The sequence below is a fragment of the Tachypleus tridentatus genome, chromosome 10, assembly GCF_004210375.1.
Source record: "Tachypleus tridentatus isolate NWPU-2018 chromosome 10, ASM421037v1, whole genome shotgun sequence".
Classification (NCBI taxonomy): Eukaryota; Metazoa; Arthropoda; class Merostomata; order Xiphosura; family Limulidae; genus Tachypleus; species Tachypleus tridentatus.
In genome coordinates, this window is record NC_134834.1 from 3,069,638 (window position 1) to 3,096,959 (window position 27,322).

Genomic DNA, 27,322 nt, shown 5'->3' on the forward strand with positions numbered 1-27,322 from the left:
TTGAGAGATATTTAAGGAAAGTGTAGTTTAGCTGAGAGACGTTTAGGAAGAAGTGTATTTTAGTTGAGAGATATTTAAGAAGAGTGTAGTTTAGTTGAGAGATGTTTAAGAAGAGCCTAGTTTAGTTGAGAGATGTTTAAGGAAAGTTTAGTTTAGTTGAGAGATATTTAAGAAGAGGTGTAGATTTAGTTGAGAGATATTTAAGAAGAGTGTAGTTTAGTTGAGAGATGTTTAAGGAAGGTGTAGTTTAGTTGAGAGATGTTTAAGGATGGTTTTTGTTTAGTTGAGAGATGTTTAAGGAAGGTGTTGTTTAGTTGAGAGATGTTTAAGGATGGTTTTTGTTTAGTTGAGAGATGTTTAAGAAAGTTTAGTTTAGTTGAGAGATGTTTAAGAAAAGTTTAGTCTAGCTGAGATATTTTAAGAAGGTTTAGTTTAGTTGAGAGATGTTTAAGGAAGGTTTAGTTTAGTTGAGAGATGTTTAAGGAAGGTTTAGTTTAGTTGAGAGATGTTTAAGAAAGTGTAGTTTAGTTGAGAGATGTTTAAGGATGGTATAGTTTAGTTGAGAGATGCTTAAGGAAGGTGTAGTTTAGTTGAGAGATGTTTAAGGATGGTTTTAGTTTAGTTGAGAGATGTTTATGAAAGGTTTAATGTTCTGTTTTTGGTGATAGTTAACAGTATGGTTATTTCTAACCAGATATTTTCAAAGAATTGTTTCCAGTTTTGAAAAGCAGATGCACACTTGTCGACAGCAGATAGAACAGCTTGAAAGGCATCTGATGTCTCTATCCCAGCCATCACTCCTATCACCCCAAGGTGAGTGTTTCTAAGTCTGATTAACTTAGTCTCTGTCCAATTTTGCCTTTAATTGTGCCTGCTATCAGTTGTTACTGAGGAATGAGTGTTTTAAATGTGTTTAACTCAAACTGTGATGAGTATTCACCTTAAGATAAGTTATTGTAATGCCTTTAATTTACCCTACTGCCAGTTGTTACCACAGGGAGAGTGTAATTAATATCTTTAGTTCAATTCTCAATGCATTGTGTTTGTATCTAATGTGTAGGTTACAATTGTTTTGTGGTAAATGTATAGGTTACTCCTTAGTGTAGTCACTGCCACACGTTTGTAGACTATATTATCAAAACTACTGGCACAACACTCTCAAGTTTGAAATTTACCCTCTGGATGTGTGTTTGTATTTCTTTCTGTGACAGCAAAGCAGCACATGCTTTTTAGTTGTTTAGAACAACTATAGGATCTTGGTTATTACCAAGAGCTTATGACTGAGGTACAATTATTATTTGCCTTCAGATTGTGTATGTGTGAGTTTTTACATTACAATTAAATATACCTTTCTCAAGTCAGTTATGGTTAGTGTAATGATGTGTGAGACATGATGTGGACTGTAGTAAGGGGTATGATTGTCCCATCTTGTTTTGACATGAAGAACAACATGCAATGCTAACCTTTATTACTAACCTTCCTGTGAGGGTCCATCTACCAACCAGTACAACAACTCACTTAACCATACTGCTGTATCTGTTAGGAATTGGTTTGAAGACCACAACATTAAAGTTTTCCAGTGCCCAGCTGAGAGGGCCTTGGTTTAAATCTGACGCAACCACTTTGAGATGTCTTGGACTGTTTAGGAGTTGAAAAGACAACAATCCATTACTGAACTGACACTTACTTTGAAGGAGGAATTACTCCTGACGTTTAGGGTTTCTGGCAAGGTCTGAGCTGTAATTATTCACCAAAATGGGCAGGATTACTCCTGATGAATATTCTCCATAATGGGCCACCACACTATTATAACACTTTTGTTAAGGGAATCTTTCCTTTGCACATTATGAAGTTTTAGTTAGTTACATTCAAAATTTACACTTTTTTATTATCATGATGTATGAATAACTAAATATACCTAAAGTTAGTTACATTCAAAATTTAATTACACTTTTTATTATCATGATGTATGAATAACTAAATATACCTAAAGTTAGTTACATTCACAATTTAATTACACTTTTTATTATCATGATGTATGAATAACTAAATGTTGTAATATTATACAAGTTTTAATTTAATAAAAATAAATCCTGAATTTTATCTAATATGAGAATTGTGACATCTTTAGACATCTCATATTTACCACTCTTGAGAGAAGCGTCAAGTTTAATGTAAATCATTCATTATAATTTGTTGTTACTCAGGCAAAACATAGTATTTATAGCTTTTAACTCGTTTGGTTATTGAGCTATAGAATAGAAATTCATCCTCTTGTCACGTCTTTCACAAGTTACCCATAATTTTCTCTGACATTTAGTACTATATCATTTAGAACCAATAAAAAGCCACTGTTTTAATCTATCAAGTAATGTATTGTATTAAATTATTTTTGGTACAGAATATTGTCTGAAGTACAAGAAACACACCGACCAGCTGAGCTGAATGACTTGTCAGATAATTAGAAAGCCAGATAAACTGTGATAGCTATAGGACATTGTCTGTTTTTTGATTAAATAAAACAGATTAGTACCATTAATATATAAAAGTAGGGTTAAGTATCATCAACAGTCGACAGCAAAAGATGACCCAGAGAAGTACCTTCCTTATTGATTCTCATGAATATTTTTTACTTATTAATATAAAAATAAGTAAACTGTAAATTTAGAAACTTTTTAGGATAGATGGTTAGATTAGGTAAAAGGATAATAAGAATTTCACATAATATGCTAGTGAGTATCCTGTTCATCATGTAATTCATTAGAGTAACATGAGCTACACATTTGTCAAGTGATTTACAACTTGTTGGCAAAAATATTAATTAGACATTGCTCCAAATGCAATAAAACAATAAATTATGAACAGACGTATGCTTATATGAGTTTAAAGCTAATTAGGATAAACAAACGTATTTTCATATTACAATTTGAAGTCAGTGTAAAAAGAAAAGTATAATTTACATTCATTTGAATTTTTATTTTTTTATAGTGGTGACAGTGTAAGTCAATTTTATCAACCTCCTATAGATAAGATATAAAGTTTTACTTAATGTTCAAAATTAATTTGAGAGCTTTAGAAGTTACACAAATGAAATTGAAATAAATATTTTTGATCTTTACATGAGAACCATTTTGGACTCGGAGCTGACTCTGAGTGTATATTAGAAAAATTCTGAACTTTGAGCTGACTCTGAGTGTATATTATTAGAAAAATTCTGAACTCGGAGCTGACTCTGAGTGTATATTATTAGAAAAATTCTGAACTTTGAGCTGACTCTGAGTGTATATTAGAAAAATTCTGAACTTTGAGCTGACTCTGAGTGTATATTATTAGAAAAATTCTGAACTTTGAGCTGACTCTGAGTGTATATTATTAGAAAAATTCTGAACTTTGAGCTGACTCTGAGTGTATATTATTAGAAAAATTCTGTACTTTGAGCTGACTCTGAGTGTATATTATTAGAAAAATTCTGTACTTTGAGCTGACTCTGAGTGTATGTTATTAGAAAAATTCTGAACTTTGAGCTGACTCTGAGTGTATATTATTAGAAAAATTCTGAACTTTGAGCTGACTCTGAGTGTATATTATTAAAAAAATTCTGAATGAAACTACTTCATTAAAAATTCTGATTTTATTGTCTACAAATGACTCATAATAATTACTGAAAGCCTGCAAAATGTGTGAAAAATATACAAAGCGTATTAGAAGTTATAATGTGGAAACTATAAAAGTCTGTCTAGGGTTAAAAACTTAGCCAATTCAACCAAGCGCTTAATTAGAGAGATAAAATGTCTAGAAGCCATGCAAAATAAGTGGGTCTAATAGGTTTTAGTTTAATGTCCATCTATATAGTGATTACAGTTGGGTGATTTCTGGTCAGTCTGATGTTGTCAGTGAACTATATTATCTGTAGGATGTCTTAAATTACCTAAAGTTTTAACTCTGAAGCTACCATCATTTATCTGATGTAAATCTTTTGTTTCTTTCGTAAATTACCTAAAGTTTTAACTCAGTAGCTACCATCATTTATCTGATATAGTGTTGTTTGTTTTTGATAGAAACATCATGAAAGTTGAGGGGTTTTCCTTAAGCTATTTCTCCTGCTTTATTTCCAGAGCTAACACTTATTATCAAGAGATTGTATGAAACGTTTATAGCTCTAGCAGCCCAAGTCCAGACTGTAAACGAAGCAGTACAGGTAAGCCTTCGGGAACTTTGAAGTTAAACAATTTGACGTTGTTATCGTAAGGTTGTATTAAAAGAGTGTGTTGTTTATTATGAAACATTTCACAACGATGTGGATCTTATAACATTTCACCACCAATATTTCACTTCCTGGAGCTATTGAAGTTTAAACTTCTTCAAGAAATAAGTTTGTCCTTTCCTTTACAAAAGTCACATGGCATGGATATTCAGAGAAATAATTCACTGCTTTGTAAAGCAATGACTCTTTATTGGGCTAAGATTTTCAATTGATAATAAGATAAAAACAGTATATGGTCTTATAATAAATGTTAAGTGCACAGGAAATCTGATGAAGAGGTATAAGAACAAATGTTTCAGTATTTTCTTTGTTGGTTTTGAAATTTAAAGTCCAATTAAAACAGTGTTAATACTGTAGAATAATAGAAAAATCTTTTTTAAGGCGTATGATTTTTAAGATTGTAATTAGAATGTGTATGAGAGAAGTGAAATGAGTCTTGTTCTGAAAAAACCTGGACTTGTGGTACTTGATACGTTTTGGACAGCGTTTTAGAATCTGTGAATAAAAGTATATTTTTAATGGAATCACTTCTTATGTACCACTGTAGCTTGGAATATAACAATGTGTCTTCCTTAAAGTATTACAGTATAATTATATCATAATCACAGAATCACTTCTTCTGTACCACTGAAGCTTGGAATATAACAATTTGTCTTCCTTAAAGTATTACACTATAATTATATCATAATCACAGAATCACTTCTTCTGTACCGCTGAAGCTTGGAATATAACAATGTGTCTTCCTTAAAGTATTACAGTATAATTATATCATAATCACAGAATCACTTCTTCTGTACCACTGAAGCTTGGAATATAACAATGTGTCTTCCTTAAAGTATTACAGTATAATTATATCATAATCACAGAATCACTTCTTCTGTACCACTGAAGCTTGGAATATAACAATTTGTCTTCCTTAAAGTATTACAGTATAATTATATCATAATCACAGAATCACTTCTTCTGTACCACTAAGCTTGGAATGTAACAATTTGTCTTCCTTAAAGTATTACAGTATAATTATATCATAATCACAGAATCACTTCTTCTACACCACTGAAGCTTGGAATGTAACAATTTGTCTTCCTTAAAGTATTACAGTATAATTATATCATAATCACAGAATCGCTTCTTCTGTACCACTGAAGCTTGGAATGTAACAATTTGTCTTCCTTAAAGTATTACAGTATAATTATATCATAATCACAGAATCACTTCTTCTACACCACTGAAGCTTGGAATGTAACAATTTGTCTTCCTTAAAGTATTACAGTATAATTATATCATAATCACAGAATCACTTCTTCTGTACCACTAAAGCTTGGAATGCAACAATTTGTCTTCCTTAAAGTATTACAGTATAATTATATCATAATTAATGTATAAGTACTGTAAATCTCGTTTTACTTTCTCTCTACATGGTTAGCCCACTGGTTGCTCAGCAGTACGTCTGAGGGTTTATAATGCTGAAAACTGCTCTTGACACACAAGGCAGGTAGAGCACAGTTAGCATTTGGGTAGCTTTGTGCTTAACAATTATCAAATAAATTGTGTGTAACATCTGCAGCAATATGACTATTAGATATACATTCTGATTTCTCAAACTTCAAATATAAAACTTGATGTTTTGTATATAAAGAGAAATCATTTTTACGAGAGAATATGGCAGCAAAAATTAAACTTGATTTTCAGAACATAAATAGGCAGAAGTCATTTTGAACTGATTTTTGTGCATACGCAAATGTTAGAACTGTAACAGATAATAGAAAGTAAAGAACTGTGTTGGATGTTCTATATTTAAGTGTGAGAACTCTGTCACAAACAAAGAGGGAAGTGAGTAATGTTTGGTTAAAGTATTATGTAATTGTAATTCCATGTATATTGCATAGCTTTTAAAATAGTAAGTTTTGTACAACTAATGGATTTTAGACTTATTTCCATATAAGTATTTAATAAAACAAATGTTATTCTAGAACCAGAAAGACCAGTTTCTAGCTTTCAGAAGACAAGTTCATGGTGATAATGTAGATATATTCAACTCACAAAAGAAAATACCAACAAAAACAACGAACTATATGTTAAAACATCCCATCACTGTTGGACCAGCACCATTTTCTACCATGCCAAGTGCAGCAGCAGTTGCCATGGCTACAGCTTTAAACAGGACTCAACAGCCAAGTGGTATGTCACACATTTATATCTGAATGTTGCAGTTTCTGGGTATAATGTATTAAACATCTTGAGTGAAAAGTTTGATCTGTTTATTGACAGTGTTTGTGGTATAATTTGTAATGTTAATCTAAATACTGATAACTTTATTAACTGTTTCTAGATATTCAAGAGAGAGTAATATTATTGTGAAAATTGTTTTTATTGTTACACAATTTTTGACTGTCCTGACTGCACTGAGTGCCTGTAGCAAAGTTTAGCATACTTTAAAAGATAGAGATGGAAGTTTGTCAGTAAAAATTTGAATGTGGAAAGAAGGTATTGTATGCCGATACCGAGTAGGATGTTGTATTGTATGCCGATACCGAGTAGGATGTTGTATTGTATGCCGATACCGAGTAGGATGTTGTATTGTATGCCGATACCGAGTAGGATGTTGTATTGTATGCCGATACCGAGTAGGATGTTGTATTGTATGCCGACACCGAGTAGGGTGTTGTATTGTATGCCGACACCGAGTAGGGTGTTTATTGTATGCCGACACAGAGTAGGATGTTGTATTGTATGCCGACACCGAGTAGGATGTTGTATTGTATGCCGACACCGAGTAGGATGTTGTATTGTATGCCGACACCGAGTAGGGTGTTGTATTGTATGCCGACACCGAGTAGGGTGTTGTATTGTATGCCGACACCGAGTAGGGTGTTGTATTGTATGCCGACACCGAGTAGGGTGTTGTATTGTATGCCGACACCGAGTAGGGTGTTGTATTGTATGCCGACACCGAGTAGGGTGTTGTATTGTATGCCGACACCGAGTAGGGTGTTGTACTGTATGCCGACACCGAGTAGGGTGTTGTACTGTATGCCGACACCGAGTAGGGTGTTGTACTGTATGCCGACACCGAGTAGGGTGTTGTACTGTATGCCGACACCGAGTAGGGTGTTGTACTGTATGCCGACAATCGGTAGGGTGTTGTACTGTATGCCGACAACCGAGTAGGGTGTTGTACTGTATGCCTAATAACCGAAGTAGGGTGTTGTACTGTATGCCGACACCGAGTAGGGTGTTGTACTGTATGCCGACACCGAGTAGGGTGTTGAATTGTATGCCGACACCGAGTAGGATGTTGTACTGTATAGTGATACCAAGCAGGATGTATTGTATATTGGTACAGAGTAGGATGTTGTACTGTATAGTGATACCAAGCAGGATGTGTTGTATATTGATAGCAAGTAGGATGTTGGGTAAGATGGAATTAAATATAATAAAAGAATATTGGACTTTTTTTTTGTCAGGATTACAAGGAACACAAACTCTGTCTGCACAAAGTAACCAGAGTGCTAGAGGACTAGGACCCAATGGTTTTGGAACAGGTTAGCAGGTTTTGTTTTAGTAATAAGTTAGAAGAAACACAGGTTAGCAGGTTTTGTTTTAGTAATGAGTTAGAAGAAACACAGGTTAGCAGGTTTTGTTTTAGTAATGAGTTAGAAGAAACACAGGTTAGCAGGTTTTGTTTTAGTAATGAGTTAGAAGAAACACAGGTTAGCAGGTTTTGTTTTAGTAATGAGTTAGAAGAAACACAGGTTAGCAGGTTTTGTTTTAGTAATGAGTTAGAAGAAACACAGGTTAGCAGGTTTTGTTTTAGTAATAAGTTAGAAGAAACACAGGTTAGCAGGTTTTGTTTTAGTAATGAGTTAGAAGAAACACAGGTTAGCAGGTTTTGTTTTAGTAATGAGTTTTAGGAAATACAAACTGTCCATTGTTTTTGAAGAATAGGGGTCAAGTTACTTTGTTTTGTACTGTTTCAATTGGTATAAGGAATACAGTCCTCGAGCTGTTGTATACCAGAGATCTAGATGATTTGAGAGAGATTTATGTTTTTAGATTTGGTAAGGCATGTAAATAATTGGTTCCAGAGAACAAGGAAATTATTATTATTACATGAATTTGTAATAAGTTAGTTTTTAATTTTATAAGGGATAGAGTGAACCTAGAGTTCTGGAAGCCTTAAGATTAGGTGGATATGTTTATATTTATCCAAGTATAAATTCATGATTTTGAAATTGTATTTGTAAAGTTTTGTACCATTTGTTTATTTGACAAAAATTAATGATATGCGATAATTGATAAAAATAATAATTCACTATTTGAAATAACACTTTTTGATATTGTTTTTTTATATTAATGTTATTTCTATATTTTCAGGCTTAGGCACAAGCAGTGCATTTGGTAGTGGAGGTTCACTGTTTGGTGGGTCAAACTTAAGTTTTGGGAGCAGTTCAACTGCTTTCAAGCCTCTAGGTAAATAGTGGTAAGATTCACAACGTTCTCTGTCTACCCTTTGTCTTGAATCAAGTTCTGATGGTGTTGTCTTGTTTCTCAAATGAACTTATAACTTTATATTCAGACCTCCTCTGTGAGTTTGTCTTGCAGTTTAACATGCATGAATACTGTACATAAATCAAGTAGTGTAATTCATCGTCTGTTGTTTGTTACAAAATAGTCGTTTCTGTTTCTGTGGGTAATTTTTTAAATAATACTATGATGTGACTCTGCTTAATTATTTGTTAAGTTTTTTTCCTACTTTACCTGCCGACACTGATAAACTTAAAACATTTAACATTAAAATTCTATTAATTTCATGTAATAGCTTTTCACTTTATAACTAAAACTTGTCAACTATTCAGTCAATATGTATTCATTCAGTTGAATAATAACCCAAAAGGAAAGTACACCCACTTCTGAAACATATTGTTCTGTTGACACAAAGAAATGTCACTCAGAAGAAATGTAGTCATGTCAGAAATATGTCACTGAGTTGAATGTGAGATGTCCCTGTCACGTCATAAACATAACAAATATAGAATAGTGAATATTAACTTTCTATAATTTAAAGCAGTTTTATAGTAAGTAATGCTGGAACCGTGACTTCTGAGGGATCTACAAATGTAGTTGATAATAAAATATCACTTATTTTATAGATTAACATGTTTATAGTTAAGTTGCTGTATAATAAATACATTCTTTATTTTATAGATTAACATGTTTATAGTTAAGTTACTGTATAATAAATACATTCTTTATTTTATAGATTAACATATTTATAGTTAAGTTACTGTATAATAAATACATTCTTTATTTTATAGATTAACATGTTTATAGTTAAGTTACTGTATAATACATTCTTTATTTTATAGATTAACATGTTTATAGTTAAGTTACTGTATAATACATTCTTTATTTTATAGATTAACATGTTTATAGTTAAGTTCATGTATAATACATTCTTTATTTTATAGATTAACATGTTTATAGTTAAGTTCATGTATAATACATTCTTTATTTTATAGATTAACATGTTTATAGTTAAGTTACTGTATAATAAATACATTTGTTATTTTATAGATTAACATGTTTATAGTTAAGTTACTGTATAATAAATACATTATATTATAGATTAACATGTTTATAGTTAAGTTACTGTATAATAAATACATTATATTATAGATTAACATGTTTATAGTTATTATATAATAAATACATTATTTTATAGATTAACATGTTTATAGTTAAGTTACTGTATAATAAATACATTATATTATAGATTAACATGTTTATAGTTAAGTTACTGTATAATAAATACATTATATTATAGATTAACATGTTTATAGTTAAGTTACTGTATAATAAATACATTCTTTATTTTATAGATTAACATGTGTATAGTTAAGTTCATGTATAATAAATACATTATATTATAGATTAACATATTTATAGTCAAGTTACTGTATAATAAATACATTCTTTATTTTATAGATTAACATGTTTATAGTTAAGTTACTGTATAATAAATACATTCTTTATTTTATAGATTAACATGTTTATAGTTAAGTTACTGTATAATAAATACATTCTTTATTTTATAGATTAACATGTTTATAGTTAAGTTACTGTATAATAAATACATTCTTTATTTTATAGATTAACATGTTTATAGTTAAGTTACTGTATAATAAATACATTCTTTATTTTATAGATTAACATGTTTATAGTTAAGTTCATGTATAATAAATACATTATATTATAGATTAACATGTTTATAGTTATTATATAATAAATACATTTTTTATTTTATAGATTAACATGTTTATAGTTATTATATAATAAATACATTCTTTATTTTAGAGATTAACATGTTTATAGTTAAGTTACTGTATAATAAATACATTTTATTATAGATTAACATGTTTATAGTTAAGTTACTGTATAATAAATACATTCTTTATTTTATAGATTAACATGTGTATAGTTAAGTTCATGTATAATAAATACATTATATTATAGATTAACATATTTATGGTCAAGTTACTGTATAATAAATACATTCTTTATTTTATAGATTAACATATTTATAGTTAAGTTACTGTATAATAAATACATTATATTATAGATTAACATGTTTATAGTTATTATATAATAAATACATTCTTTATTTTATAGATTAACATGTTTATAGTTAAGTTACTGTATAATAAATACATTATATTATAGATTAACATGTTTATAGTTAAGTTACTGTATAATGAATACATTATATTATAGATTAACATGTTTATAGTTAAGTTACTGTATAATAAATACATTCTTTATTTTATAGATTAACATGTTTATAGTTAAGTTCATGTATAATACAACACTATATTATAGATTAACATGTGTATAGTTAGGTTACTGTATAATAAATACATTTGTTATTTTATAGATTAACATGTTTATAGTTAAGTTACTGTATAATAACTACATTATATCATAGATTAGCATGTTTATAGTTAAGGTATTATATAATAAATACATTCTTTATTTTAGCATTTTTTCTCTAATTATATGAAAGTTTAATTTGTTAATCTGTTATTATATAGATACATAACTGGAAATATTAAACTTAATAATACAATATATATTAAGGAGAATAGTGTATTCCTAAACCAGTCATAACGATGTAAGATGATTTTTTAATAATAATTACTGTCGGAGAGCCTCTGTGTTTGTTACAAGAAGAAAAGCACAATTTTTCTCACTTAAATAATGTTTGACTGTTATGAAACTTTGTAGAACAGATGACAACTGCCTGTTATGGGATATAAGTTGACGTTTCAAAAGTCTTCTGCTTTTTGTATTCAGAAACGTTGTCCTCTACACTTGTGTCTACACAACAGGCAGTTGCCGTCCATTCTACAAAGTTTCATCGTGAATACTCTGCCTAAAGAATCTGTCAAAGAATGTTTGAACATTATTTAAAAAATAACATACTGAAAATCAAAATTAATTGAGCTGTAGGTTTAGCTATAGCAGTGTGATGGAAAAAAAAACCAGTACTGTTTATATGTGTAGGGCCATTACTTACTGTTTATATGTGTAGGGCCATTACTTACTGTTTATAAGTGTAGGGCCATTACTTACTGTTTATAAGTGTAGGGCCATTACTTACTGTTTATACGTGTAGGGCCATTACTTACTGTTTATCATGCAGTAGGGCCATTACTTACTGTTTATAATGCAGGGCCATTACTTACTGTTTATACGTGTAGGGCCATTACTTACTGTTTATAACGTGTAGGGCCATTACTTACTGTTTATAACGTGTAGGGCCATTACTTACTGTTTATAACGTAGGGCCATTACTTACTGTTTATAACGTGTGGGACCATTACTTACTGTTTATAACGATGTAGGACCATTACTTACTGTTTATACGTGTAGGGCCATTACTTACTGTTTATATAACGCAGAGGGCCATTACTTACTGTTTATCACGCAGTAGGGCCATTACTTACTGTTTATACGTGTAGGGCCATTACTTACTGTTTATAACGTGTAGGGCCATTACTTACTGTTTATAACGTTATAGGACCATTACTTACTGTTTATACGTGTAGGGCCATTACTTACTGTTTATAACGTGTAGGGCCATTACTTACTGTTTATAACGTGTAGGGCCATTACTTACTGTTTATAACGTGTAGGGCCATTACTTACTGTTTATAACGTGTAGGGCCATTACTTACTGTTTATAACGTGTAGGGCCATTACTTACTGTTTATACGTGTAGGGCCATTACTTACTGTATGTTGAACCTGTACACCAGACTAAGATAAATCTGTGAATGTTTATTTTAACATTACTGAGTGAATAACAAAAACTGTGTATTCCATATTGTAACTGATACAAGAGTTTAGCATTCAGCTATCTGATTAGGATTTATTATATTGTTTAGTCTGTACACCAGACTAAGATAAATCTGTGAATGTTTATTTTAACATTACTGAGTGAATAACAAAAACTGTGTATTTCATATTGTAACTGATACAAGAGTTTAGCATTCAGCTATCTGATTAGGATTTATTATATTGTTTTAAACAAACTCTAAAAGTTCTTTGTCTTAAGAAGTGTTTGTAGTATATATTAATGTACTATTGTTTAGTCCAAACAAGGTAATCACAAACAACAGATATCCTTATTATTTAGTCACTGGACACACACGTTTGAAGCTGTGTAGAAGTGGAATACATGTAAAGTCTCACCACAGGAAGTAGCACTAGTTATTGTGTTCAGTTGGTTTGTATCTGAGGATGAACAAACATGTTTGATATAACAACTAGGCCATCTGTTGCTGCTCCCAACGAGACAGCAGCTGGCTGGTATCATCAGGTTGTGATTTAAATATGATTGTTACATTATAACTCCCATAGGCTGGCATAACTTAGGGTGTTGATATCCATTATCACTAAAATTATTTGCCTTCCAACCATAAGGGCATTATAATGTTAGGTTAGTTACTCTATTATTTGGTATAAGATTAGACCAGGAGTTAGCGGTGAGTGTTGTTGTCTGATTTCCTTCTCTTTGGTTGAAAGTTCAAAATTAGGGATGGTTAAAAACGGCCATAGCAGCTTTATTGTAGTTCAGAAAGCAGAGAAGCATGTAGGGTGAGTTTCTTTTGGTGACAAAGTAAATCTCACCCAAGACTATTGTATCATAAGACTACCTACTTGATTACCTGGCCATGAACATAGTTGAATTAATAGAATAAATGTAAGACAAAATTATAACAGCAAAATTTTGGTTACTTAGAGAGCTGGGATAATAAATATAAATAATTAGAAACAATGACTTTAATTAATTAATGATTTTCATGATACTAATCAATGTAATTGATGCCTGAAGCTCCAATACTATGGAACACAACCAGAACAGCACTGGTAATATGAGTGTAGGAATCTTCTATGTTCCAGAAAGTAGGGGCTAGCACTCCACTTGGATAAACCCAGAAAATATTTGATCTAGTTAAGTATTAACAGAGAAAGATATTACAGCTATCCCAAAAACACGATACCCAGTTGAGTGTCAACATGAAGTTACTCCAGTTATCACAAAAAATTACATGAATGGTTAGCTGACACTTAGCCCAATGATTTTATGAAAAGTATATGTAAATTGAGTTGTCTTTCTTTCTTTGGTTCAACTAAGATTGTATATAATTATGAAATATTATAAAGAGACTGAATATCTGGAACATTTAAACAAGTGTTGACTCCATCACCACTAGGTAGTTATCCAGGTGGAAGTGGACTAAGTATGAACACATTTGGAAGCACGGCTCCAGGAACACCTCTTCCAGTACAAAACGAAACCTTCCAGCTTCAGAAACCTCCGCTAGGCAACAAACGAGGAAAACGGTGGACAAGTGCTTAAAATACTGTTTATTATACATTTGAATTGGAAGTTTTGAATGCTTGGGTAGTTTTCTTGTACCGATTTAGTAATAAAATATATATATATATCACTATTCTGAGCAGTTGATTAAAAGTTGAAGATTGTCTTGTAGTATTATAAAGCCTCCTTTTGTTTTAACTGAAGAACTTACATGTATCCTTTTAGTTCTATGCTTAACATTTTTCATTTCTGTACTTGTTATATGCTTTATTTTTAATGTTGACTGGTTCTAAGTTCAGGACACATTAACTGGTATTTACTAGTTTTAATTTCAGTACATATTAACTGGTATTTACTTGTTTTAATTTCAGTACACATTTTTAACTGGTATTTACTGGTTTTAATTTCAGTACACTAACTGGTATTTACTGGTTCTAATTTCAGTACACTAACTGGTATTTACTGGTTTTAATTTCAGTACACTAACTGGTATTTACTGGTTTTAATTTCAGTAAACATTAACTGGTATTTACTGGTTTCAATTTCAGTAAACACTAACTGGTATTTACTGGTTTTAATTTCAGTAAACATTAACTGGTATTTACTGGTTTCAATTTCAGTAAACACTAACTGGTATTTACTGGTTTTAATTTCAGTACACATTAACTGGTATTTACTGGTTTTAATTTCAGTACACATTAACTGGTATTTACTGGTTTTAATTTCAGTACACTAACTGGTATTTACTAGTTTTAATTTCAGTACATATTAACTGGTATTTACTTGTTTTAATTTCAGTACACATTTTTAACTGGTATTTACTGGTTTTAATTTCAGTACACTAACTGGTATTTACTGGTTTTAATTTCAGTAAACATTAACTGGTATTTACTGGTTTCAATTTCAGTAAACACTAACTGGTATTTACTGGTTTCAATTTCAGTAAACACTAACTGGTATTTACTGGTTTTAATTTCAGTACACTAACTGGTATTTACTGGTTTTAATTTCAGTACACTAACTGTTATTTACTGGTTTTAATTTCAGTACACATTAACTGGTATTTACTGGTTTTAATTTCAGTACACATTAACTGGTATTTACTGGTTTTAATTTCAGTACACATTAACTGGTATTTACTGGTTTTAATTTCAGTACACTAACTGGTATTTACTGGTTCTAATTTCAGTACACATTAACTGGTATTTACTAGTTCTAATTTCAGTACACATTAACTGGTATTTACTAGTTCTAATTTTAGTACACTAACTGGTATTTACTAGTTCTAATTTCAGTACACTAACTGGTATTTACTGGTTTTAATTTCAGTACACTAACTGGTATTTACTGGTTTTAATTTCAGTACACATTAACTGGTATTTACTGGTTTTAATTTCAGTACACTAACTGGTATTTACTGGTTTTAATTTCAGTACACTAACTGTTATTTACTGGTTTTAATTTCAGTACACATTAACTGGTATTTACTGGTTTTAATTTCAGTACACATTAACTGGTATTTACTGGTTTTAATTTCAGTACACATTAACTGGTATTTACTGGTTTTAATTTCAGTACACTAACTGGTATTTACTGGTTCTAATTTCAGTACACATTAACTGGTATTTACTAGTTCTAATTTCAGTACACATTAACTGGTATTTACTAGTTCTAATTTTAGTACACTAACTGGTATTTACTAGTTCTAATTTCAGTACACTAACTGGTATTTACTGGTTTTAATTTCAGTACACTAACTGGTATTTACTGGTTTTAATTTCAGTACACATTAACTGGTATTTACTGGTTTTAATTTCAGTACACTAACTGGTATTTACTGGTTTTAATTTCAGTACACTAACTGGTATTTACTGGTTTTAATTTCAGTACACGTTAACTGGTATTTACTGGTTTTAATTTTAGTAAACATTAACTGGTATTTACTGGTTTTAATTTCAGTAAACATTAACTGGTATTTACTGGTTTCAATTTCAGTACACTAATTAGTATTTACTAATTTTAATATCAGTAAATTGTTAACTGTTATTTATTGGTTCTAATTTCAGTACATATTCACTGGTATTTGCTACTTGGCTGCATCTAATTTCAGTACACGTTAACTGGTATTTACTAGTTTTAATGTTGACTGGTTCTAATTTCAGGCTACATTCATTTCTTCCATATACTAGTTTTAATTTAAAGTAAATGTTTGTCATATTTATTAGTTTTAATGTTGGTTACTGCACACTGTTATGCTCCAGTTTTACGACTTGTGGTATTGTTAACCAAAACATGAGATCTATTTGACATAAAACATTATACACAAGATAGGATCCAAACTTGTATCTAAAACTTTGTTCACTAACACCATTAGTAGGACTACAGTCTCCTTCATTAGAACTTCAACCAACAGTTGGTGTTCTATGTTTGCATCTGGTAGAAAAAATCTAAAAGCTATCTGAAATTGAAAGGCTGACCTTGTGTCTCCATGTGTAAAAATAAAGAATGAGATACACAAAATTTGAGAAAGGTTGAACCTATAGGTTACCTTATCATGAAGTATATTCAACATTACATTGCTGAACCTATAGGTTACCTTATCAAGAAGTATATTCAACATTACATTGCTAAATCTATAGTTTACCTTATCATGAAGTATATTCAACATTACATTGCTGAACCTATAGGTTACCTTATCATGAAGTATATTCAACATTACATTGCTGAACCTATATGTTACTTTATTATGAAGTATATTCAACATTACATTGCTGAACCTATAGGATACTTTGTTATGAAGTATATTCAACATTACATTGCTGAACCTATAGGTTACCTTATTATGAAGTGTTTTTAACTGTTAAAATTCTTAGTCATATCTTTAGGCTTCCATCTATTTGTTTCAAAAAGATAAAAAATTACATGTGAATCATGAATTTACTGTAAAATATCCACAGATAACATTTTTTAAAAGAAATGTTTCCCTGATTTAGTGTTTGCAGCAACATGTTTTATTTTATTTTTTGTATCTCTTCATAACGGCCTAGCATGACCAGGTGGGTTAAGGCACTCGACTCGCAATCCGAGGGTCACGTATTCGAATCCCTGTTGCATGAAACATACTCTCCCTTTCAGCCATGAGAGCATTATAATGTGTCGGTCAATCCCACTATTCACTGGTAAAAGAGTAGCCCAAGAGTTGTTAGTGGATGGTGATGACTAGCTGCTTTCCCTCTTGTCTTACACTGTAAATTAGGGATGGCTAGTGTAGGTAGCCTTTGTGTAACTTTGCACAAATTTTAAAACAAACAAACCAATTTCTTAACTTTTTCTTCTAACTGGCTCTCCTGATTTATATAATGTTTACATAAAACGTGATTTTCAAATAGTATTTCTCTTTTGTGATTATAAACAGATTTCAGAAATGTAAAATTAATTAAAAAATGTTGATAACTTTTGTTTATAATTTTTATTTAAAATGTTATGACTCAAGATTTAACACATTATTACTTAGTTATGACTCGAGATTTAACACATTATTACTTAGTTATGACTCGAGATTTAACACATTATTACTTAGTTATGACTCGAGATTTAACACATTATTACTTAGTTATGACTCGAGATTTAACACATTATTACTTAGTTATGACTCGAGATTTAACACATTATTACTTAGTTATGACTCGAGGTTTAACACATTATTACTTAGTTATGACTCGAGATTTAACACATTATTACTTAGTTATGACTCGAGATTTAACACATTATTACTTAGTTATGACTCAAGATTTAAGACATTATTACTTAGTTATGACTCAAGATTTAAGACATTATTACTTAGTTATGACTCAAGATTTAAGACATTATTACTTAGTTATGACTCAAGATTTAAGACATTATTACTTAGTTATGACTCAAGATTTAACACATTATTACTTAGTTATGACTCAAGATTTAACACATTATTACTTAGTTATGACTCAAGATTTAACACATTATTACTTAGTTATGACTCAAGATTTAACACATTATTACTTAGTTATGACTCAAGATTTAACACATTATTACTTAGTTATGACTCAAGATTTAACACATTATTACTTAGTTATGACTCAAGATTTAACACATTATTACTTAGTTATGACTCAAGATTTAAGACATTATTACTTAGTTATGACTCAAGATTTAACACATTATTACTTAGTTATGACTCAAGATTTAACACATTATTACTTAGTTATGACTCAAGATTTAACACATTATTACTTAGTTATGACTCAAGATTTAACACATTATTACTTAGTTATGACTCAAGATTTAACACATTATTACTTAGTTATGACTCAAGATTTAACACATTATTACTTAGTTATGACTCAAGATTTAACACATAATTACTTAGTTATGACTCAAGATTTACCAGAAAACCTAGTTTGAATGATTAGTTTAGAAACAAGTCTGTCACATCTGTAAATTGAAGAATGAATGCAAATGGTGTTGTTTGAATGTGAGGTGTTTTAAAATCACAATATTAATTAAGAGCTATAGTTTTAATGGAATTATTACACTTGGTTACTTTTGAAGAGTAATTGTAATAGAATTTCAAAGTTTTAAGGTATTTAATAAGTAATGCTTTTAGAAAGAGCATGGTGAGATAGATGGATCTTTGTACAAACAATAAACTGTAGTTTGTTAAAGTTGAAGACAAAAAGCCAAAAGCAAGAGGTTGAACCTATATTGTTTTTTTGTTTTAATTAGCAATTCTTATAAACTGCCTGTTGAGGTGGATAATGAGAAATAAACTACATAATGAGTTCAGTACTGTTTTAAATTAAAGTAGTAATGCTATAATTATTGGAGAATAATCCACAACATGTTGATAAAGATCATAAGAAGTAAACTAGATTTCATCAAATTATTCAGGAGGGCTTTTCAGATAAAATTTGTACTTATTGTTAATCACTGGCGAGGATGTAGTTAAAGTGAGGGAACCTTTTGGTAACACTAAAAATCAGGTTTGATGTTCTGAGATAAAAACAAATGATCACTGGTGAGGATGTAGTTAAAGTGAGGGAATCTTTTGGTAAGACTAAAAATCAGGTTTGATGTTCTGAGATAAAAACAAATGAAATTTGTTTCCTAATTTTCAAAAAGCCAATTTTGGTACAATTTATCAACAGTGATTTAGGATAATGGGTTCAAAGGTGGTGTTGGACAAATTTCAGAAATTGACAAAAAAAGAAATTCATTTTAATTTGAGATGTTCATGAAAAGAGAAGAAGAAATATGAAAATCATTCTGAACTTACTGGTCTGGAATAATGATAGGGATACCTTATGGAACAACAGGGCAAAACAAGGTTTACCCCATGTCAGTAGAACACCAGGGCAAAACAAGGTTTACCCCATGTCAGAAGAACACCGGGGCAAAACAAGGTTTACCTCATGTCAGTAGAACACCAGGGCAAAACAAGGTTTACCCCATGTCAGAAGAACACCGGGGCAAAACAAGGTTTACCTCATGTCAGTAGAACACCAGGGCAAAACAAGGTTTACCCCATGTCAGAAGAACACCGGGGCAAAACAAGGTTTACCTCATGTCAGTAGAACACCAGGGCAAAACAAGGTTTACCCCATGTCAGTAGAACAACAGGGCAAAACAAGGTTTACCTGATGTCAGTAGAACACCAGGGCAAAACAAGGTTTACCCCATGTCAGTAGAACAACAGGGCAAAACAAGATTTACCTGATGTCAGTAGAACACTAGGGCAAAACAAGGTTTACCCCATGTCAGTAGAACACCACGGCAAAACAAGGTTTACCCCATGTCAGTAGAACACCAGGGCAAAACAAGGTATACCCCATGTCAGTAGAACAACAGGGCAAAACAAGGTTTACACCATGTCAGTAGAACACCAGGGCAAAACAAGGTTTACCCCATGTCAGTAGAACAACAGGGCAAAACAAGGTTTACCCCATGTCAGTAGAACAACGGGGCAAGTCAAGGTTTACCCCATGTCAGTAGAACAGCAGGGCAAAACAAGGTGTACTTCATGTCAGTAGAACACCAGGGCAAAACAAGGTTTACCCCATGTCAGTAGAACACCAGGGCAAAAGAAGGTTTACCCCATGTCAGTAGGACACCAGGGCAAAACAAGGTTTACCCCATGTCAGTAGAACAACAGGGCAAAACAAGGTTCACCCCATGTCAGTAGAACAACGGGGCAAAACAAGGTTTACCCCATGTCAGTAGAACATCGGGGCAAGACAAGGTTTACACCAGGACAAGACACATTTTATGTGAATGATGAAGTGCCACAAAGGATTAGGAGCTTAGCTACAGGATAATTGGGTGGGTGAAAGTAAAATGTTGTTATTAACCGAGTTCAATCAATTTTGACCTTTGATTTTATTTTTACATTAATCATACTGATACAGACATAATTAATTAAGTTTGGTTGAGGGCATAAAACTCTTGGATGTTTCCAGTTGTATTAAGTCGTTCATGATGTTCCAAAATGTAAAGTATTGGAACGTCTGTCATAAAGAGGTTTGGTTAATAAAATGTAAAGTATTGGAACGTCTGTCATAAAGAGGTTTGGTTAATAAAATGTAAAGTATTGGAACGTCTGTCATAAAGAGGTTTGGTTAATAAAATATAAAGTATTGGAACGTCTGTCATAAAGAGATTTGGTTAATAAAATGTAAAGTATTGGAACGTCTGTCATAAAGAGGTTTGGTTAACAAAATGTAAAGTATTGGAACGTCTGTCATAAAGAGGTTTGGTTAACAAGTTACATTTTTGTAACCTGATCTTTTCCTTCTTTCCTGATCAACTCTGAGATTGTTTGTTTTGTCATTTCTGTGTACATATTATGTTGATAAGAATATGAATACATGTTGTATGCCCCGTTTAACCACAAACCAAATGATTTGTTCTCTATTCTAACTGCTGCTACCAGACACCAGTTTAAATCTTTTATGATTCTGATATCTTATTCAGTATATTAACTTGAACTCCACATTAATTGTGTCAAAAACAAATATAGCATGTTTGTTGTGCTCACATAATTCTCACCAAACATCCCAAGGCTGAATGTGCTTTCTGATGTGACCCAGTTTATTCAGAGACTGTTTTGATCCTGTAACAGCTTTTCATGTTTCAATTTCTGGAACTGTTAATCCATTATTAACTGGTTCTGTCACCTGTAAGTCTTCTTTCTCATTCTTTACATTATTGTAGAGTTCTGTCAAGTACCCTTCTTACCCCTTAACATCACAAATGTCCAAACGTTTCTGGCCATCTTTATGTTTTTATGACTTAGGTAAATGCTAGTAGGCTCTCTTTTATCTCTCTTATTCTTCAGTGCATTTCACAAATGTTATGTGTTACCTTGCATTCCTTGAAAGACCAGTCTAATTCAATTTCATGTCTAGTCTTATCTATAGTTTGTTCCTGGATTAGTTCTATGTTAATGTACTTTTTAAAATGTTTTTTAACTAGGATTTGGTGGCTTATCTGATTTTTTCTCTATTATCTGGTGATGTATTTAGTACACAGATGTACTGTGTGTTTTTATACCTTCCTAATATAATTAATTTACAAATTCTTTGTATGTACAGTTTATGTAGTTTTAACAAACAGTATTGGTTGTGTAATCCTCTAGTGTACCCTAACTAATGTTTTGAAGAATACTCTGTCCATGCAATAACCAAATTCTTTTGTTTCCAGAACAGACTTTACCAAAAAAGTGTACATTTGTTTTTCCCACATTTGAGATCAACCAACAAAAAAATATTACAAATGTGCATTTTTGTAAAATAAATGCTGTTGCAACCATTCTGTTTCAAACGAGTGAGTGTTCATCCATTTTATGGGTACTTAAATAAATTATAATTCTTCATTATCACAGTGTATAAGTATGTAACTTTTTGTATGGTTATTACTTCTATGTGTGGTATTTTGAAAGTTTTATACTGGTGATGTCTGTTAAAAATACATTAAAACGTTCCATTTTGATCCAACTTAAAACAAAGATAATATTTTTACAGCAAAACAACATTATTCGTAAACATATAATAAACATTCACATGAAAGGTTTATTTTGAAATAAAAATATTGACTTTGTTTGAATAAAGTCTCTCAGAACTATTGTTGGTATCAATTTCAAGTATATCTTACACACACACACACACATAACTAGTTTCAACTACATTTTGATGTTTCACAGGATGAAGTTTCCTAACCATGTTTATTAATACACCCAAAGTCTGTTCTTGAACAGGCATTGCCAGTTGGCAAATTCAAGCAATACTTTTGAACTAGTTCTTTGGTCATTCAAGAAACTTAACATTTTATTTTCCACCCATTTCTGTTGGGATTTGGTAAATGAAAGTTTGCATCGAGGACTTTCTTCCAATGTTTGGTAGATTACTCATTTCATACCAAACTCCAAACCAAACCTTGTCCTTTAAACAACGTTTCATACCTGATTCGATTGACACATGAATGCTAATATCCATACCATCTGCAAACTGTGGTTTCACAAGCTATGTTTACGTCATTAGTTACAACGAATTCAACTCCTAACTCTTTCATTACCTCTCTGTACTGTGTATTGAATACAAGTAGCTCGAAGAGGTTGTTTTGTCTTTGCCAATGAATCCACTTGTTTTGCAACCTATAAAAGCATGAAATCCTAACTGTACCAGATATCAACGCTAACAGTAAAAAAAGATTGACCATTGTTCCAGGTGTAAGAAAAGCATTTGGTACCGAAGATAGTTCCTATTTGTAACACCTCTTCTCAGATGAGTTAAAAATTAAAGATCTAGCGTTTCCTTGATATAATCATAAAAACTTGTTCTATTGCATGCGATATATTGTTTTTCATAAACAAGCTTAAGAATTTTAATTGTATTGATGTAACGACCTGTTAAAGACAACATTAAGCGATTCATTTACAATAATATTTGACACTGTTATAAGGTAAACTAGTCCAACACCATCAACCTGCTTAGATGTTACACTCGTTAAAACTGTAACTCAGAACGGCTGGTATAGGCATTAACACTTTTACTAATAAAGCAGAGAACAACTTTTTGACCTTCTTAGGTCATCTTCAGGTTAACGAAAAAGATGACCTAGAAGGTCAAAACGTTGTACTCTACTTTATTAGTAAAAGTGTTAATACCCAAACAAGCAGTTCTGAGATACATATTTATTTCAAGTGGGTTTCTCGTCATCAGGAATTACTCGTAAAAACTGGGATGAGCTGAAAAGCATTCGTCATTCGAGATAAATTTTTAATTCATCAAGAAAAGCCCACTTTGTTTGTATAACAACATGGTAGTGAACTTGGAATATCAGGAACGTTTTTGAAGTGTAATAAAAGTATATTTAATACTTCACAGTAGAAATTGGACAACAAAGGGGTTATGCGTATTGAAAAAAACCAACTTTACTGGCAAAATGGCAGCCAGCTTAGATTTTTGGGTAGTAAACTTAAAAAAAAAAATAATTATTAAGAATATCCATACTATGACTGAAGCTTGTACCTACTTTCCTAATCGAGTAACAGTGGTTTGTTTCATTCAAATACTTCTAAAATGACACATATCAGTAAAAGCTATAACACATAATTACAATAAATTAACAAGACAATAAACTATATATATCTCAGGACGGCTGATGTGGGTATTAACACTGTTACTAATTAAGAAAGTCGAAACATTGTTCTCTGCTTTATTAGTAAAAAGGGCCCGGCATGGCCTAGCGCGTAAGGCGTGCGACTCGTAATCCGAGGGTCGCGAGTTCGCGCCCGCGTCGCGCTAAACATGCTCGCCCTCCCAGCCGTAGGGGTGTATAATGTGACGGTCAATCCCACTATTCGTTGGTAAAGAGTAGCCCAAGAGTTGGCGGTGGGTGGTGATGACTAGCTGCCTTCCCTCTAGTCTTACACTGCTAAATTAAGGACGGCTAGCACAGATAGCCCTCGAGTAGCTTTGTGCGAAATTTCCAAACAAACAAAAATTATTAGTAAAAGTATTAATACTCATAAGAGCCGTTCTTAGGTATATTTTTACTTCAAGTGGGTTTCTCGTCATCACGAAAAAACAAAAAACTGATAATTCGAGAATGTTCGGGAAGTAGGTAAGCTTTCTTTCAAGGAAGAATAAGTAATACATTTAAACCGTGTTATTTGATGCTGACGATCTTTGAAATGTTATATTTATCATTAAGTTATACTTTTTACAATACAATCTTCTTATTATGCATTCTAAGTACACATACAAGCTCATGATAAATACGATCAGAGAAGTACTATATGAAACTCGATTGCTTTTATAATAGCTACACGAGGGCTATCTGCGCTAGCCGTCCCTAATTTAGCAGTGTATGACTAAATGGAAGGCAGCTAGTAATCACCACCCACCGCCAACTCTTGGGCTACTCTTTTACCAACGAATTGTGGTGTTGACCGTAACTTTATAACGTTCCAAAGCTGAAAGGGCGAGTATGTTTGGTGTGATGGGAATTCGGACCCGCGACCCTCAGATTACGAGTCAAGTGCCTTAACTATCTGGCCATGCCGGGCCCTTTCGTAGGGAAGCTATTTCTTCATATAATTCATTAATTTTAAATTCCTTTCTTGGTTACATGCCATTCATCATAGGTTTTCAGACCGTTTCAATACGGATATGTCAAGTTTATTTAATATTATTATTTAGTTGTAAGGTGTGTTTTTCAGGAAAGTTTATTTACGACATTAAAATTTCAAGTATTTATTTTGATATATATATATATATATATAAATATATGTAGTGGAATTATCGTATGCGTAGCGACTCTTACCAGTGGAACTAGTTCCCTCTTTCGGTGACCGTTTTTCGCCATCTTGCTCACGTGTACCGGTAAGCAATATATTTTATGTTAATTTTAATGTTATTTGTCAAAGTTTTAATTTTATGATATATAGGATAATTTATTAAAAGCTACAAATAGTGTCTGTTACTTATTTTAGTCGAATAATGTTGACCCTAACTGTTATTTTTTCACTGATTGTTATTGCAATACGTTAGCATGAAGTTGAGTATCATATTGAACATATTGGATTGTTCTGGTGGTGGGACCTGTTGGAATCGTACTGGAAATTGAGAAGGGTTTTTTGTTATTTTAAGTTGTATTTTTAATTTTAATTTAGATGTTAACTAGGGGGCGCAGAAAGATAAGATATAGGAAGTTCTTATAAAATCTGGATGGGTTCATTAATTACAAATATGTTTTGTTAGAACTTCAGAATGAATATTACTATCAGTGGGCTAAATTAAGTGAATCATTGAGTATTCAGTGTGTGAATAACGAAACAGGAAATTATTCGAGTAAAAGTCATTCAGTAAGTGTTAGTGTTTCTATATCTTAATCAGTAAGATAGTCATCATTTATCAATAATGAATAATGGAATTTTTGTTGAAAGTTATAGTAGTGCATTATTTCTGATATTAGGCCTAGAATGATTTCAAAGTTTGAAGTGAAGAATTTAGGCGTAGCAAATGTTGAAGATATCGGTTCGTTAGTGTTACGTGAACTGGACTTCGGATGATTTAAAAAATCCTACGCAACAAAAGAATATGTAACAGCATTGTATCATTTAGGCCTCCATCCATTGCACAGGAGGTGTCACACGATAGAATTGTTATAGATTTAGGAAACTCGCGTTTTCGACTTGAAGTACTTATTAATAGAGGATATTTCATGTACTGCTTTCCATTTCTATCAACAAGTTCATTTACTTAGTTTAATGAAAATTTTCTGCATCAGAAATAATCATGTTATTTTTGTTTAAAGTTCAAAGGAACTACTAGTAAGTCTAAAGTAATAAATTACATTAGCACTATTTATGTAACTAAATAAATGTTGAATTTGTTTTGAACTTCATAAAAAGTGATTTGGAATTACTTATTTGATCCAACTTTGAAGAAAATTTAAAAAGTATTATTTTTCATAATCAGTTTGCGTGATTGCACATTTATTTGCATGACTAATACTGTGATAAAAGTCATACCCAATATCATGATACACAAGAAAGTTGCATGTCTTTTAAAATTAATATTGCATGTGACACCTGAACCAAAGGAGGTTCATTACAAGGGTTGGAAGCTATTTTATTCTCTGTTAGTTTCATAGCACAAACTTTGTACATTTTTGTAATTTAGTATCTTATAAAATATTTGTTTAAATGTAGATTTGTTTGCAATTCAGTTTTGCAGGTGTAACACTAGCATTAGATCTGTGTAGAACAATCCAAACTTATGTCTCATCTTATAAAATGTTTCATAATGTAAGTTTTTTAGCAATTTAAATTTTCATCTGTTCATGTACTATTACAAGCCAAATTACAACATCATTGCTGTATAATTGTTTGTTTTTGAATTTTGTACAAAGCTACTTGAGAGCTATTTGTGCTAGCCATCCCCAATTTAGCAGTTTAAGACTAGAGGGAAGGTAACTAGTCATCACCACCCACTGCCAACTCTTGGGCTACTCTTTTACCAAAGAGTAGTGGGATTGACTGTAACATTATAATGTCCCCACAGTTGGAAGGGCGAACACGTTTGGTGCGACGTGGATTCGAACCCATAACCCTCGAATTATGAGTCAAGTGTCTTAATCATCTGGCCATGCCTTGATGTACAGGGTGGCTCGTAAGTCTCTATCCGTCCATATATTGTGTCTAAACAACGTTATAATACCAATGATGAGTTGAAGATAGCTGTTACTGTGGCATTTGGAACAATAACCTCTGCTATGTTGAGGAAAATGTCTCGCAGAACATGGCATCATATAATATTATGCAGTGAGAATGAGGGACAGCACACAGATACACTGGAAATATAAGATATATGGATGGGTAAGGACTTATGGGCCACCCTATATAATGAAAAATAGTTGTTTATGGGCTGGGGATGCCCATGCTCGACTCTGAATCTGAGGGTTTATGGCCTTATTCTGTAAAATCACATTTTACACTTTGGGGTTGTGGGCATAAGTGGCAGTCAGATCCCACTGTTTAAGTAGCCAGTGAAGGGTTGGAAGTTGTGTGGTGTTGAGTGACTGTCTTCTTTCTAGTATCAAGCTGAGAAAGATCTGTGTGGTGTTGAGTGACTGTCT

At 31.7% G+C, this 27,322-nt stretch overlaps 2 protein-coding genes across 3 annotated transcripts in view; both read left to right on the forward strand.

The window, feature by feature from the left end:
• The window catches only part of LOC143228636 (nucleoporin p58/p45-like), a 34,460-nt gene extending 20,180 nt beyond the window's left edge, over window positions 1–14,280 (forward strand). The window contains exons 10-15 of the mRNA XM_076459863.1: window positions 695–813; window positions 4,116–4,198; window positions 6,238–6,445; window positions 7,732–7,809; window positions 8,642–8,737; window positions 14,043–14,280. Of these exons, the coding sequence (XP_076315978.1) occupies window positions 695–813; window positions 4,116–4,198; window positions 6,238–6,445; window positions 7,732–7,809; window positions 8,642–8,737; window positions 14,043–14,188 (730 nt within the window). The 3' untranslated portion in view covers window positions 14,189–14,280. The remainder of the gene's footprint in view (window positions 1–694; window positions 814–4,115; window positions 4,199–6,237; window positions 6,446–7,731; window positions 7,810–8,641; window positions 8,738–14,042) is intronic.
• Window positions 14,281–24,983: 10,703 nt separating this feature from the next.
• Window positions 24,984–27,322, forward strand: part of LOC143228637 (ATP-binding cassette sub-family E member 1-like) — a gene marked incomplete at its 3' end in the record, with an annotated part of 35,792 nt that continues 33,453 nt past the window's right edge. The window contains 1 exon segment of one of the 2 annotated variants that reach the window (XM_076459864.1): window positions 24,984–25,065. 2 annotated transcript variants of the gene reach the window in all.